At 49.1% G+C, this 12,920-nt stretch overlaps 1 protein-coding gene across 1 annotated transcript; it reads left to right on the forward strand.

Annotated features, from left to right (window-relative positions):
* The first annotated feature begins 10,991 nt into the window (after positions 1-10,991).
* On the forward strand, positions 10,992-11,585 carry LOC123774843 (uncharacterized). The gene has a single exon (XM_045769502.2). It carries the CDS (start codon positions 10,992-10,994, stop codon positions 11,583-11,585), a length of 594 nt encoding a protein of 197 aa, XP_045625458.2.
* Positions 11,586-12,920: the final 1,335 nt, after the last annotated feature.

Below are 12,920 nucleotides of genomic sequence, written 5' to 3' on the forward strand. Positions count from 1 at the left end.
ACCAGAAATGCCGTCTGTGACCAGCCATCAACGGTTCCAGGACACAGGGAAGTGTTGATTCACCCCAGATCGCGTCTATACCGATCCTTACTCGAGGCACATGAGATGGTTATGCTCCTGATTAACATCTCAGTGAGGTTGTATGAAAGCACATCAGGCAGGTCATTGCCTTCCATCTTAAAGCTTCCTTTATGCCAGAGTCTCTCATTAGGACAGTTTTTCGGACAAGACATCCTCGCCACTCCAGTCCATTGTTTACGTGAGTCTGTTTGGAGTTGTACCCACGCACTAATTTGGTTTGTTTCCTCTTTTATAGAAACCCAAACCAAATTCCTTTTGGTCGGGAGGTGTTACGGACCCGGTCGGAGCACGGAGCAGTGACGCCAACGCCATCTGTGAGTCCGCTCCCGAAACCCCTCCAAATGGACGACGCCATCTAGTGAGGACGGGATATACCGGCCACAGGTGCTGGATTCCCTTCTTAATCAGCTCGTAACATAGCCGCTGCTGACCTCTGGTGAGATGGCGCTCAGACAGCAACGCCACCTATGGAGCAGAGAGGTGGACGTTTGTGTCTAAGCCTGTAAGTGAGGTGCCCTAGAGCGTCCCCAGTACTAATGACGTGTCTGATTACAGAGTCGACCTGGGACTGCTGTATTGGACGATGGATCAGTCTACCCAAGGCAGCCAAGGTCTCTCCACGAGTTTGCTCTGAAGAAGCTGTGAGTCACCCCCGGACGAACACTGTTGAGAGTGTTAGCCTGCTTGTGACGTGTCAGTATCAGGAATCGTCTTATCCGGGGCTGGCTGGTGGAAGAGACTAGCCACTGTGGTGCTTAGAGAAGAGGGTGATCAGCGGGATCACACGAGGCTCCTGCCTAGGGCTTGCAACCCTAGTATCGGTCGTGGAGTGGCCTACACAGCGGAGCTGATCGGAACCTGCCAGCTACAGGCTGGATTGTGGTTGAAGGCCTCCACGACGGAGCACCCAGTGGGACTGTGATTTGGCTGGCCTGTGGCCAGGGTAGATTCGCCGAGAGAATCCTAGAGGATTCATCGTGGGCCGAAGAAGGGGACCAGGGCTACCCAAAGTGTGCACAGTGGAGCATCCAGTGTCTTCGAAGGAAGACAACTCTGTACATTAAAGTGTGTTTATAACCCCCGTGTGACTGTTATATATATATATTTATTGTGGTGGTGAAATTATATATATAAATCAGAACATTTGTATCCCTCCCCCTTTAATTTACCTTGCGTTACGGAACACACCCCTTGAAAGCCACTACTAACTTAGGGCTGGACACCCAAACTCTAATAACATCAGAGAAGAACTCGGTTGCATCCCAATAGGACCGGAAAGAGGAGCGTGGTGGGTCATGGAGGAGCGTGGTGGATCTTGGAGGAGCGTTGTGGGTCATGGAGGAGCGTATGGTGTCATGGAGGAGAGTGGTGGGACATGGAGGAGCGTTGTGGGTCATGGAGGAGCGTGGTGGCTCTTGGAGGAGCGTTGTGGGTCATGAAGGAGCGTGGTGGCTCATGGAGGAGCGTGGTGGGTCATGAGGAGCGTGGTTGGGTCATGAGGAGCGTGGTTGGGTCATGGAGGAGCGTGGTGGGGTAAAGGAGGAGCGTGGTGGGTCATGGAGGAGCGTGGAGGGTCATGAAGGAGCGTGTTGGGTCATGGATGAGCGTGGTGGGTCATGGGGGAGCGTTGTGGGTCATGGACGAGCGTGGTGGCTCATGGAGGAACAAGGTGGGTCATAGAGGAGCGTTGTGGGTAATGGAGGAGCGTGTTGAAACATGGAGGAGCGTGGCGAGCCATGGAGGAGAGTGGTGGGTCTTGGAAGATTGTATGTCATGGAGAAGCGTGGGAGATTTCAGAGGAGCGTGGTGGGTCATAGATGAGTGTTTTGGGTCATGGAGGAGCGTGGTGGGTTATAGAGGAGCGTGGTGTGTCATACAGGAGCGTGGTGGCTCATGGAGGAGCGTGGTGGGTCAAGGAGGAGCGTGGTGGATCTTAGAGGAGCATAGTGCGTCATGGAGGAGCGACGTGGGTCATGGGGGAGCGTGGAGGGTCATGCAGGAGCATGGATAATCATGCAGGAGCGTGGTGGATCATGGTGGAGTGTGGTGGGTCATGGAGGATTGCGGGTCATGGAGAAGCGTCGGAGGTTTTAGAGGAGCGTGGTGGGTCATGGAGGAGCGTGCTGGGTCATGGAGAAGCGTGGTGGGTTATGGAGGAGCGTGGTGGGTCATGGAAGAGCGTGATGGGTCATGGAGGAGCCTGGTATGTCATGGTGGAGCGTGGTGGGTTATGGAGGAGCGTGGTGGGTCATTATGACGGTAACGCGTTGGTGTTCGGCTGTTCAAAGCTAGGGGTATGGCCTCGTCACATAGTATTAAAAAAAAATAGAAAATCTGGAACTTCGTCTGTGGTAAGGTAAGGAGAAGACACACAAAACACAAGTAAATTTTAACAATGGAATTTTAATTACGTTAAAGAAATAAAACATGAATAAAATGGACAAACAAATTCGTATAATAAAATCAATCAATCAAAATAATAAGAATAATTAAATGACACAATGAAAAGTTACGTTAAGACAAAATAACAAGAAGTGCAATATTCAAGTATATGAAAGGTGCTGGAATATTGGCTTTAAGCTATCACCTCTCTCAGTATATGTACGCTAAAGCTTACGTCTAACAGGGAGAAGTGTTAACTGTGAAAGCACGGAATATTCTGAGGACTGAGGTCGTGGCGGCCCCAGACATCAAGTAGTATGGGTGGGTGGAGTGCAGTTGCAGCCCGACCGGCGACCAATCAGAGGAGCCGGCAGCAAGACAGGTAGTTTGGTGGTTTGAGTCTGAGCAGGTGTTCTTGGCTGCATACGTTTTGCGCTCTGGCAAACCTTGCTGGTGTTGTTGTCGTTGTTGGACATTTCTTCCATAGTAGTTATATATATTTGTTGCGACGTATTTGTGGAGGGAAGAGCAGGCTCAATCTCTTGAAGGAGATTATTGTCACAACTCTCCCCCGAAGCCTGCGGTTCTGGAAGAAGTACGTCGTTATGTGGTGGAGTAATGGATGGAGTCGCTTCTACTTCATAAACTCTGGAGAGGGCATCGGCTATGGTGTTGTCAGAACCCTTGATATAGCGGATCTCCAGGTTGAAATCTTGTAAATACAGAGCCCATCGTAGAAGACGCTGGTTGGTGAATTGGGCTTGATGTAGGAAGCGGAGAGGGTTGTGGTCTGAGAAGATGGTGGTAGACCTGGAGCCTTGTAGGTACGGAGCGAAGTGTTGGAGGTTCAGGACGATGGATAGTAGCTCCTTTTCAATAGTGCTGTAGTTCCTCTGGTGTGGTTTCAGTTTGTAGCTGTAGTAGCTGACAGGTAGAACCTCCTCGCCTCGTTGTTGCATCAGGACACCACCAACGCCGGTACCACTGGCGTCGACATGAAGGACGAAAGGCTTGGTGATATCTGGAGAGGCGAGAATGGGGTTAGAGCAGAGGAGGAATTTGAGTTGTTCGAAAGCAACGGTTTGCTGCATGGTCCAATTATACCGTTGCTTGGGACTGGTTAATAGAATTAGAGGTGTGGCGACTGTACTGAAATTCCTCACAAACCTACGGTAGTAGGAGGCAAGACCAAGGAAGCGCAGGAGCTGCTTCCTGGTGGTAGGCTGTGGATACTGTTGGATGGCTTGAGTGTGTGAGTCTAACGGAGCTATGCTGACACTCCCAATAACATGACCCAGATAACGCACTTTACCTTTCGCGAAAGTGGACTTGCCCAGGTTGATGGTGAGGCCGGCTGTCAGGAGCTTGGAGAACAGACGTCGCAGCTGGAGCAGATGTTCACTCCAGGTGTTGGAGGCTACGACGATATCGTCCAGGTAGGCGTATGTGTTATCCAAGCCCTGGATGACACGGTTGACAGCTCTCTGAAAGGTGGCCGGGGCATTACATAGTCCGAAAGGAAGGCGTTCATATCTGAAAAGTCCAAAAGGAGTGATGAAGGCAGATATCTCTTTAGCTCGCTCCGTTAGACACACTTGATAGTACCCCTTAAGCAAGTCCACTTGGGACAAGTACTGGGCACAACCAATGGCATCAAGGATGTCATCTATCCTTGGCAAGGGGTAAGCATCCTTAACAGTTACATTGTTCAGTTTACGATAGTCGGTACATAACCGCACCTTACCTTGGGGTTTGGGCACCAAGATACAAGGCGAGGCCCAGGGGGACTCACAAGGTGTAGCCAGTCCATGATCCAAGAGGTACTGCACCTCAACACGCATGACTTCCTTCTTGCTCGGGCTGATTCGGTAGAAGGGTTGACGAATCGGCCGGGTGTCGGGGAGCAGTTGGATGTCGTGCTGGGTAACATTACACTCTTGGGGGTCATCTCGGAACAACTCTTTATGTTCTCTGAAGATCTTTACGAGAGGTGCACTATGATTATCCTGAAAGTATTTGGGAAGATCATTAAGGATTTCGAAATTAGAAAGCGCTGACTCCTTGTCAGTGCTTTCGGGAGGAGAAGCTGGGAAGGTCTCACTGTGGATGTAGGGTTCTGTGAAGGTGGAATAGTTAATTAGGACAGTGGGAGGAGTACCATTATATTGCTTCAGGAGGTTGACGTGGCACAGCTGGGTCTTCCGCCGCCTATCTGGAGTCTCTATTACGTAGTTGTTGTTATTCCTGCACTCTTTGACGCGGTAGGGTCCTAAAAACCTGTTTTGGAAAGGTGAACCTGGGATAGGGAAATATGCAAGGACGAAGTCTCCCGGCTTGAATTTTCTTACTTTGCTGGTCTGGTCGTAATGAGTCTTCATTCTCTCCTGGGCTTTCAATAGATTATCATGGGCAAAACGGTGGACTCTCTCTAGAATGTGTTGAAGGTTTTGAAGAAACCGGGGCACATTCTGATGCTCACTGAAGGTGGCATCTCGGAGAGAGTCTTTGAAAGCCTTAAGGGGAGTACGGCACTTACGGCCGTAGAGCATCTCATAAGGAGATACTCCTAGGGACTCATTGGGGAGACTTCTGAAAATACACATTATAAGGTCAATCTGCTTATCCCAATCCTTAGAGGTTTCACTACAAAACTTTTTCAAGAGTGCTTTGATGGTCTGATGACTACGTTCAAGAGAACCCTGTGAAGCAGGATGATAGGGGCTGGACAATACCTGTTTGATGTTGAACTCCTCCAGTGTCCTTTTGAAGAGATCACTGGTGAAGTTGGTACCACAGTCGCTCTGAATCTCCCTGGGAAATCCGTATTGAGTGAAGATCTTCAATAGATGTTTTATAACCGTAGCAGCCGTGATGTTCTTCACTGGAACTGCTATGGGAAATCTGGTGGTAGGACACAGGATGGTTAGGATGTAGGCGTTACCTGAACTGGTCCGAGGTAAAGGACCAACACAGTCTATTATAAGTCTGTGGAAAGGTTCCGCAGGCACCTGTATGGGAATCAGTGGCGCTCTGGGAATGGAGATGTTCGGTTTGCCTGCCATCTGACATGTATGACACTGTTTTACGTACTGTTTGACGTTATTTACCATACCTGGCCAGTAGTAGTCTTGCCGAATTCCATGGTAAGTTTTGTTGAAGCCGTAGTGGGAGAGTGCTCCGTGGGCCAGGTGTAGAATAGTGGGCCGCAGGCTGGTAGGAATCACAAGTTGTTCGATGTTGGCCCAATCGTCCTCCTCCTTCAGTTTACTGGGTCTATATCTGCGGTAGAGCAAGTCGTTCTCTAGGAAGAACCCAGGAATATTGTCGGGTTGAGTCTCAGCCTGGAAAAACAATGGTGTTAAAGTAAGATCTTCCCTCTGCAACTTACGGAACTCCAACTTGGTCAGATGCGGGGGGAGTTTCTGAGGGTCTTGAGGGACAGCGGCAGCAGTAGAGTCAGCTGGCTATGGACGTGCGGCTTGTGCACGGGTGGTCACGAGAACCGGAGGAGAAACTTCATCACTCTCTTGAACCTCTGCTGGAACATACTCTAGAATAGGGTTACTTGGCACAGAGTTACACACCTGGGGTTTGTCCATGACGATGAGGTTGGTCGGTTGCAGGTCTTCTGCCAAGTCGTTGCCTAGGAGAAGTTGCACTCCAGGCATGGGAAAAGGCTTTTCCCTGACGGCGACTTGGACTTCCCCGTTCACGTAGGGACAATCCAGGTGGACTCTGGCGAGAGGGTATGGAGTGGTAGCAGTGAGGTCAGTAATGAAGACAGTTTCTCCGCTGTAGGTGATGTTGGGCACAGCCGACTTCAAGATGATCGATTGTAGAGCCGCTGTGTCCCTCAAGATCTTCAATTTGAAACGTCCCTCCGGATTTGAACCGTTGGCAGAGACAGTTCCAGTATACAGGTGGTTACTGAAAAGAGAAAGATCATTAACATCAACACCAACATTCATCACAGGCTTACCGGACTTAGGAGGAGTTGGTTTGGGTTTTTGTTGGTCAGTGGTTCCCTTGTATTGAGACTTACCACACTTGTCTATGGTATGTCCATAGAGTCTACAATACTTGCAGTACAGTTGTGAACCAGCTTGATCGGGGCTCACTTTCTCGTAACTGTACCACGACTTCTTACTGGAGGATGGTTCGGGTGTCAGCCGGTGGATGAGGCTGTAAGTGTCAGCCGACTTAGCACACTTCAGGTAGTCGGTTTCTTCTTTATCTGCTAAGTAGAGGCGGACAGGAGGCGGCACACGTCTCAAGAATTCTTCAACAAGCATCAGGTTGACGAGTTCTGTAAAAGTAAAGACATGTGCTGCTTCCAGCCATTTCATGAAATACCTCCGTTTCGTGTTAGCAAACTCGAGGAAGGTAGTGGTACTTGCCTTCAGGTGGTCACGGAATTTCCTTCTATAACTTTCTGTGGAAAGTAGGTAGGCGTCTAACACTGCTTGTTTCAGAGTGTGGTAGTCATTCTCAGACGCCAAAGTACTGAGTGTGACTGCAGCTCTACCTGTAAGATGAACTCTGAGAAGTGTGGCCCATTGGTCGACAGGCCAACTGAGTTGATTAGCAAGTGTTTCAAAGGTGGTAAAGAACACATCAACTTCTGCTTCTACAAAGGATGGCATTAACTTACTTGCATGTGATATATTAAAACTGACGGGAAGATTGGCAGTAGCTTGCCGGCGTTGAGTGAAGTGTGAAGTTTCCAAGGCGATTTCGCGTTGACGACACTCTAGAGCCAGAGTCGCTTGTTGCTTGTCATGTTCGCGTTGTATTTCCAACTCGCGTTGTTTGGTTTCAAGCTGTACTCGTTCACGTTCACGGAGTAATGCGACCTCACGTTCGTGTTCTTCTCTCCTCAAGGCAGCTTCGCGTTCTTGTTCGTCTCTCCTCAAGGCAGCTTCGCGTTCTTGTTCGTCCCTTCTTATGGCAGCTGCTTCCCTTTGCTGCTCACGCTCAATCTTGGCCAGTTCCAATTTGAGTTTCATCGTTGCCAAATCAGTTTTTTCTGCAATATAGTAAGTTTCATGAGTTTCAGAGTCTATCTTACCTTGCTCTAAATAGTAATCCAGCAACAGGTTGTGTAGGTCGTATTTGTTGGCTTGGTAGGGAACTTCTAGTTGATACTCATGTGCAAGAGTTTGTAATTCAGTCTTCTTGGCACGACTTAAAGTCCCTATTTCACCTGCTGGATTTGCACGGAAAGCTTGGAGACGAAACATGGTGAAATTAGCAAATAAATGTAACACGAATATTCAATAGTGAATGTCAGAAACAGGACAACGTGGCAACTGGTACCTATCCTGTGAGATCTTTAACAATTAAAGTTAAGTAAAAGATGTTAAATGATTAAATTAAATCAAGGGCGCAGGAAATCTTGTACCCGGTACTCATGTAAGAGGATAAGGGCAAGAAAATCCTACTAACAAATGAAACAGAGTTTCGAAAACAAATGAAACAGTTAATTGTCTCAAAAGTAAAATTGGTAGTCCAAGGATGTAGGCATACCTTGCCAAGTCTCTATAGGACATAAAGCAAGTTTTTCCTACTGAATTTAATATGATACTTACAGAATTAGCGAACTTTTGTGCTCTGAAAAAGTAAGCTAATTCCCTACCGTTGTATGTATCATCATCTCTGACTGACGTGTAGGGGTGCGAGGTGTCAACTGGTGACGAGAACTGCTGCTGAGGTCCCAATTCAGCAACTAAAGTTCGAGCTAGAGGAACTATGGCCCTCTTTGTCCTCCTACAGTCAGATTGCAGAAGATTGGGTACTCTTGACCCGGGGCAGACCACAGTACCAGGGTACCAATATGATGATCTGTCAAAAATGAGAAATATCCAAGGGACAAAGATGGTAAACACGAGTAATAACACGGAGGGAGAGATGACCAATTAAGAGTATGACTGTGGCCTACAGTCACCACGTAATCCAAAGTTGTCTCACCTTCACCATATGTTACTCTCATAATGCACAATACACCGCACCTTATAAAAAATGAAATTGAATATGAAAAATAGTAAAGCTACGTTAACAAAGTTAAATACGCTTACCATAAATTACCACTTGGCACCAGTACCTGAGTGAAGCTCCTAGGACAGGCCTCCATATAATATGTGACGGTAACGCGTTGGTGTTCGGCTGTTCAAAGCTAGGGGTATGGCCTCGTCACATAGTATTAAAAAAAAATAGAAAATCTGGAACTTCGTCTGTGGTAAGGTAAGGAGAAGACACACAAAACACAAGTAAATTTTAACAATGGAATTTTAATTACGTTAAAGAAATAAAACATGAATAAAATGGACAAACAAATTCGTATAATAAAATCAATCAATCAAAATAATAAGAATAATTAAATGACACAATGAAAAGTTACGTTAATACAAAATAACAAGAAGTGCAATATTCCAGCACCTTTCATATACTTGAATATTGCACTTCTTGTTATTTTGTCTTAACGTAACTTTTCATTGTGTCATTTAATTATTCTTATTATTTTGATTGATTGATTTTATTATACGAATTTGTTTGTCCATTTTATTCATGTTTTATTTCTTTAACGTAATTAAAATTAATTGACTCAAACCGCCAAACTACCTGTCTTGCTGCCGGCTCCTCTGATTGATCCCGGACAGGCCCCCATATAATATGTGACGGTAACGCGTTGGTGTTCGGCTGTTCAAAGCTAGGGGTATGGCCTCGTCACATAGTATTAAAAAAAAATAGAAAATCTGGAACTTCGTCTGTGGTAAGGTAAGGAGAAGACACACAAAACACAAGTAAATTTTAACAATGGAATTTTAATTACGTTAAAGAAATAAAACATGAATAAAATGGACAAACAAATTCGTATAATAAAATCAATCAATCAAAATAATAAGAATAATTAAATGACACAATGAAAAGTTACGTTAAGACAAAATAACAAGAAGTGCAATATTCAAGTATATGAAAGGTGCTGGAATATTGGCTTTAAGCTATCACCTCTCTCAGTATACGTACGCTAAAGCTTACGTCTAACAGGGAGAAGTGTTAACTGTGAAAGCACGGAATATTCTGAGGACTGAGGTCGTGGCGGCCCCAGACATCAAGTAGTATGGGGGGGTGGAGTGCAGTTGCAGCCCGACCGGCGACCAATCAGAGGAGCCGGCAGCAAGACAGGTAGTTTGGCGGTTTGAGTCTGAGCAGGTGTTCTTGGCTGCATACGTTTTGCGCTCTGGCAAACCTTGCTGGTGCTGTTGTCGTTGTTGGACATTTCTTCCATAGTAGTTATATATATTTGTTGCGACGTATTTGTGGAGGGAAGAGCAGGCACAATCTCTTGAAGGAGATTATTGTCACAGTCATAGAGGAGTGTAGTAGGTCATGGAGGAGCGTGGTGGGTCATGGAGGAGCATGGTTGGTCCTAGAGAAGCATAGTGCGTCATAGAGGAGCGTCGTGGGTCATGGAGGAGCGTGGTGGGTCATAGAGGAGCGTGGAGGGTCATGCAGGAGTATGGATGGTCATGGAGGAGCGTGGTGGGTCATGAGGGAGCGTTGTGTGTCATGGAGGAGCGTATTGGGTCTTGGAGGAACGTGGAGGGTCATGGAGGAACGTGGTGGGTCGTGGAAGAGCGAGGTGGGTCATGGAGGAGCGTGGTGGATTATGGAGGAGCAATTTGGGTCATGAAGGAGCGTGTTGGGTCTTCGAGGAGCATGGTGGGTCATAGAGGAGAGCGTAGGGTCATCGAGGAAAGTAGTGGGTCATGAAGGGTATCTTGAGGTTATCTTGAGATAATTTCGGGGCTTTTAGTGTCCCTGCGGCCCGGTCCTCGACCAGGCCTCCACCCCCAAGAAGCAGCCCGTGACAGCTGACTAACACCCAGGCACTTATTTTACTGCTAGGTAACGTGGAGCGTGGTGAGTCATGGAAAAGCGTGGTGGGTCATGGAGGAGCGCAGTGGGTCATGGAGGAGCGTGGTCGGTCATGGAGGAGCGTGGTGGGTCATGGAGGAGCATAGTGGGTCATGAAGGAACGTGGTGGGTCATAGAGGAGCGTTGTGTGTCATGGAGGAGCATGGTGGCTCATAGAGGAGTGTGGTCGCTCTTGGAGGAGCATGGTAGCTCATAAAGGAGCGTGGTGGGTCATGGAGGATCGTGGTGGGGTCATGGAGGAGCGCGGTGGGTCATGGAGGAGCGCGGTGGGTCATGGAAGAGCGTGGTGGCTTATGGAGGAGCGTGGTGGGTCATGGAGGAGCGTGGAGAGCCATGGAGGAGTGTGGTGGTTCATGGAGGAGCGTGGTGAGACATGGAGGAGCGTGATGGGTCCTGGAGGAGAGTGGTGGATCTTGGGGTAGCGTGGTGGCTCATGTAGGAGCGTGGTGGGTCATAAAGGAGCGTGTTGGGTGTTCGAGGAGCGTGGTGGGTCATGAAGCAGCGTGGTGGGTCATGAAGAAACGTGTTGGGTTATGTAGGAGTGTGGTGAGTTATTAAAACGCGTGGTGGGTCATGGAGGAGCGTGGTAGTTCATGGAGGAGCGTGGTGGCTCATGGAGGAGGGTGGTGGGTCATGGAGGAGCGTGGTGGGTCATGGAAGAGCGTCGTGGGTCATGGAGGAGCGTGGAGGGTCATGAAGGAGCGTGGTGGGTCATGGAGGAGCGTTGTGGGTCATTGACGAGCGTGGTCGGTCATAGACGAGCGTGGTGGGTCAAGGATGAGCGTTGTGGGTCATGGAGGAGCATGGTGGGTGATGGAGGATCATGGTTGGTCATGGAGGAGCGTGATGGGACATGGAGGAGCGTGGTGGATCATGGAGGAGCCTGGTGGGTCATGGAGGAGCCTGGTGGGTCATGGAGGACCGAGGAGAGTCATGGAGGAGTGTGGTGGGTCAAGGAGGAGCGTGGTGAGTCATGGAGGAGAGTGGAGGGTCATGGAGGAGCGTGGTGGGACATGGAAGAGCGTGGTGAGTCATGGAGGAGAGTGGAGGGTCATGGAGGAGCGTGGTGGGACATGGAGGAGCGTGGTGAGTCATGGAGGAGAGTGGAGGGTCATGGAGGAGCGTGGTGGGACATGCAGGAGCGTATTTGCTTTTGGAGGAGCGTGGAGGGTCATGGAGGAGCGTGATGGGTCATGGAGGAGCGTTGTGGGTCATTGACGAGCGTGGTCGGAAATGCCCGAAACGCTTTGCGTAATAGTGGCTTTAGGCATTGTATGTACTAGCTCTACCTATAAGTCAAACAATCCTTGTAAATATTTATTGTATGTATGTACCTTACCTAAATAAAATTGTATTGTATTGTATTGTATTGGTGGGTCATAAAGATGCGTGGTAAGTATGGAAAAGCGTGGTGGGCCTTGGAGGAGAGTGTTGGGTTCATGGTGGAGCATGGTGGGACATAGAGGAGCGTGGTTGGTAATAAAGGAGCGTGGTGAGTCATGGAGAAGCGTGGTGGGTCATGGAGGATCATGTTGGTTATGGAGGAGCGTTGTGAATCATGGAGGAGCGTGGTGGTACATGGAAGAGCGTTGTGGATCATGGAGGGGAGGGGTTGGTCATGGGGGAGTGTGGTGGGTCATGGAGGAGAGTGGGGAGTCATGGAGGAGCGTGGTGGGTCTTGGAGGAGCGTTGAGGGTCATTGAGAAGCGAGGAGGTAATGGAGGAGCGTGGTAGGTTATGGAGGAGCGTGGTGGGCCATGGAGGAACATAGTGGGTCATGGTGGAGCGTGGTGGGTCATGGAGATGCGAGGTGGGCATGGAGGAGCGTTTTGGGTCATGTAGGAGCGTGGTTGCTCTTGGAAGAGCGTGGTGGGTAAAAGAGGAGCGTGGTGAGTCATGGAAGAGCGTGGTGGATCATGGAGGAGCGCTGTTGGTCATTGAGGAGCGTGGTGGGTCATAGACAAGCGTGGTGGATCATGGATGAGCGTTGTGGGTCATGGAGGAGCGTGGTGGGTCATGGAGGAGCATGGTGGGTAATGGAGGATCGTGGTGGGTCATGAACGAGCGTGGTGGGACATGGAGGAGCGTGGTGGGTCATGGAGGAGCGTGGAGGGTCATAGAAGAACATAGTTTGTCAAGGAGGAGCGTGGTGGGTCATGGAGGAGCGTGGTTGTGTCATGAATTAGCGTGGTGGGTCATGGAAGAGCGTGGAGGGTCATGGAGGAGCGTGGTGGGTCGTAGATGAGCGTGGTGGGTCACGGGTAAACATTGTGGGTCATGGAGGAGCGTGGTGGGTCATGGTGGAGCGTTGTGGGTCATTGAGGAGCGTGGTGGGTCATAGACGAGCGTGGTGGGTCAAGGATGAGCGTTGTGGATCATGGAGGAGCATGGTGGGTGATGGAGGATCATGGTGGGTCATAGAGGACTGTGGTGGATCATGGAGGAGCGTGATGGGACATGGAGGAGCGTGGTGGATCATGGAGGAGCGTGGTGGGTCATGGAGTAACAAGGAGAGTCATGGA

This window comes from Procambarus clarkii, chromosome 84, assembly GCF_040958095.1.
Source record: "Procambarus clarkii isolate CNS0578487 chromosome 84, FALCON_Pclarkii_2.0, whole genome shotgun sequence".
Taxonomy (NCBI): Eukaryota; Metazoa; Arthropoda; class Malacostraca; order Decapoda; family Cambaridae; genus Procambarus; species Procambarus clarkii.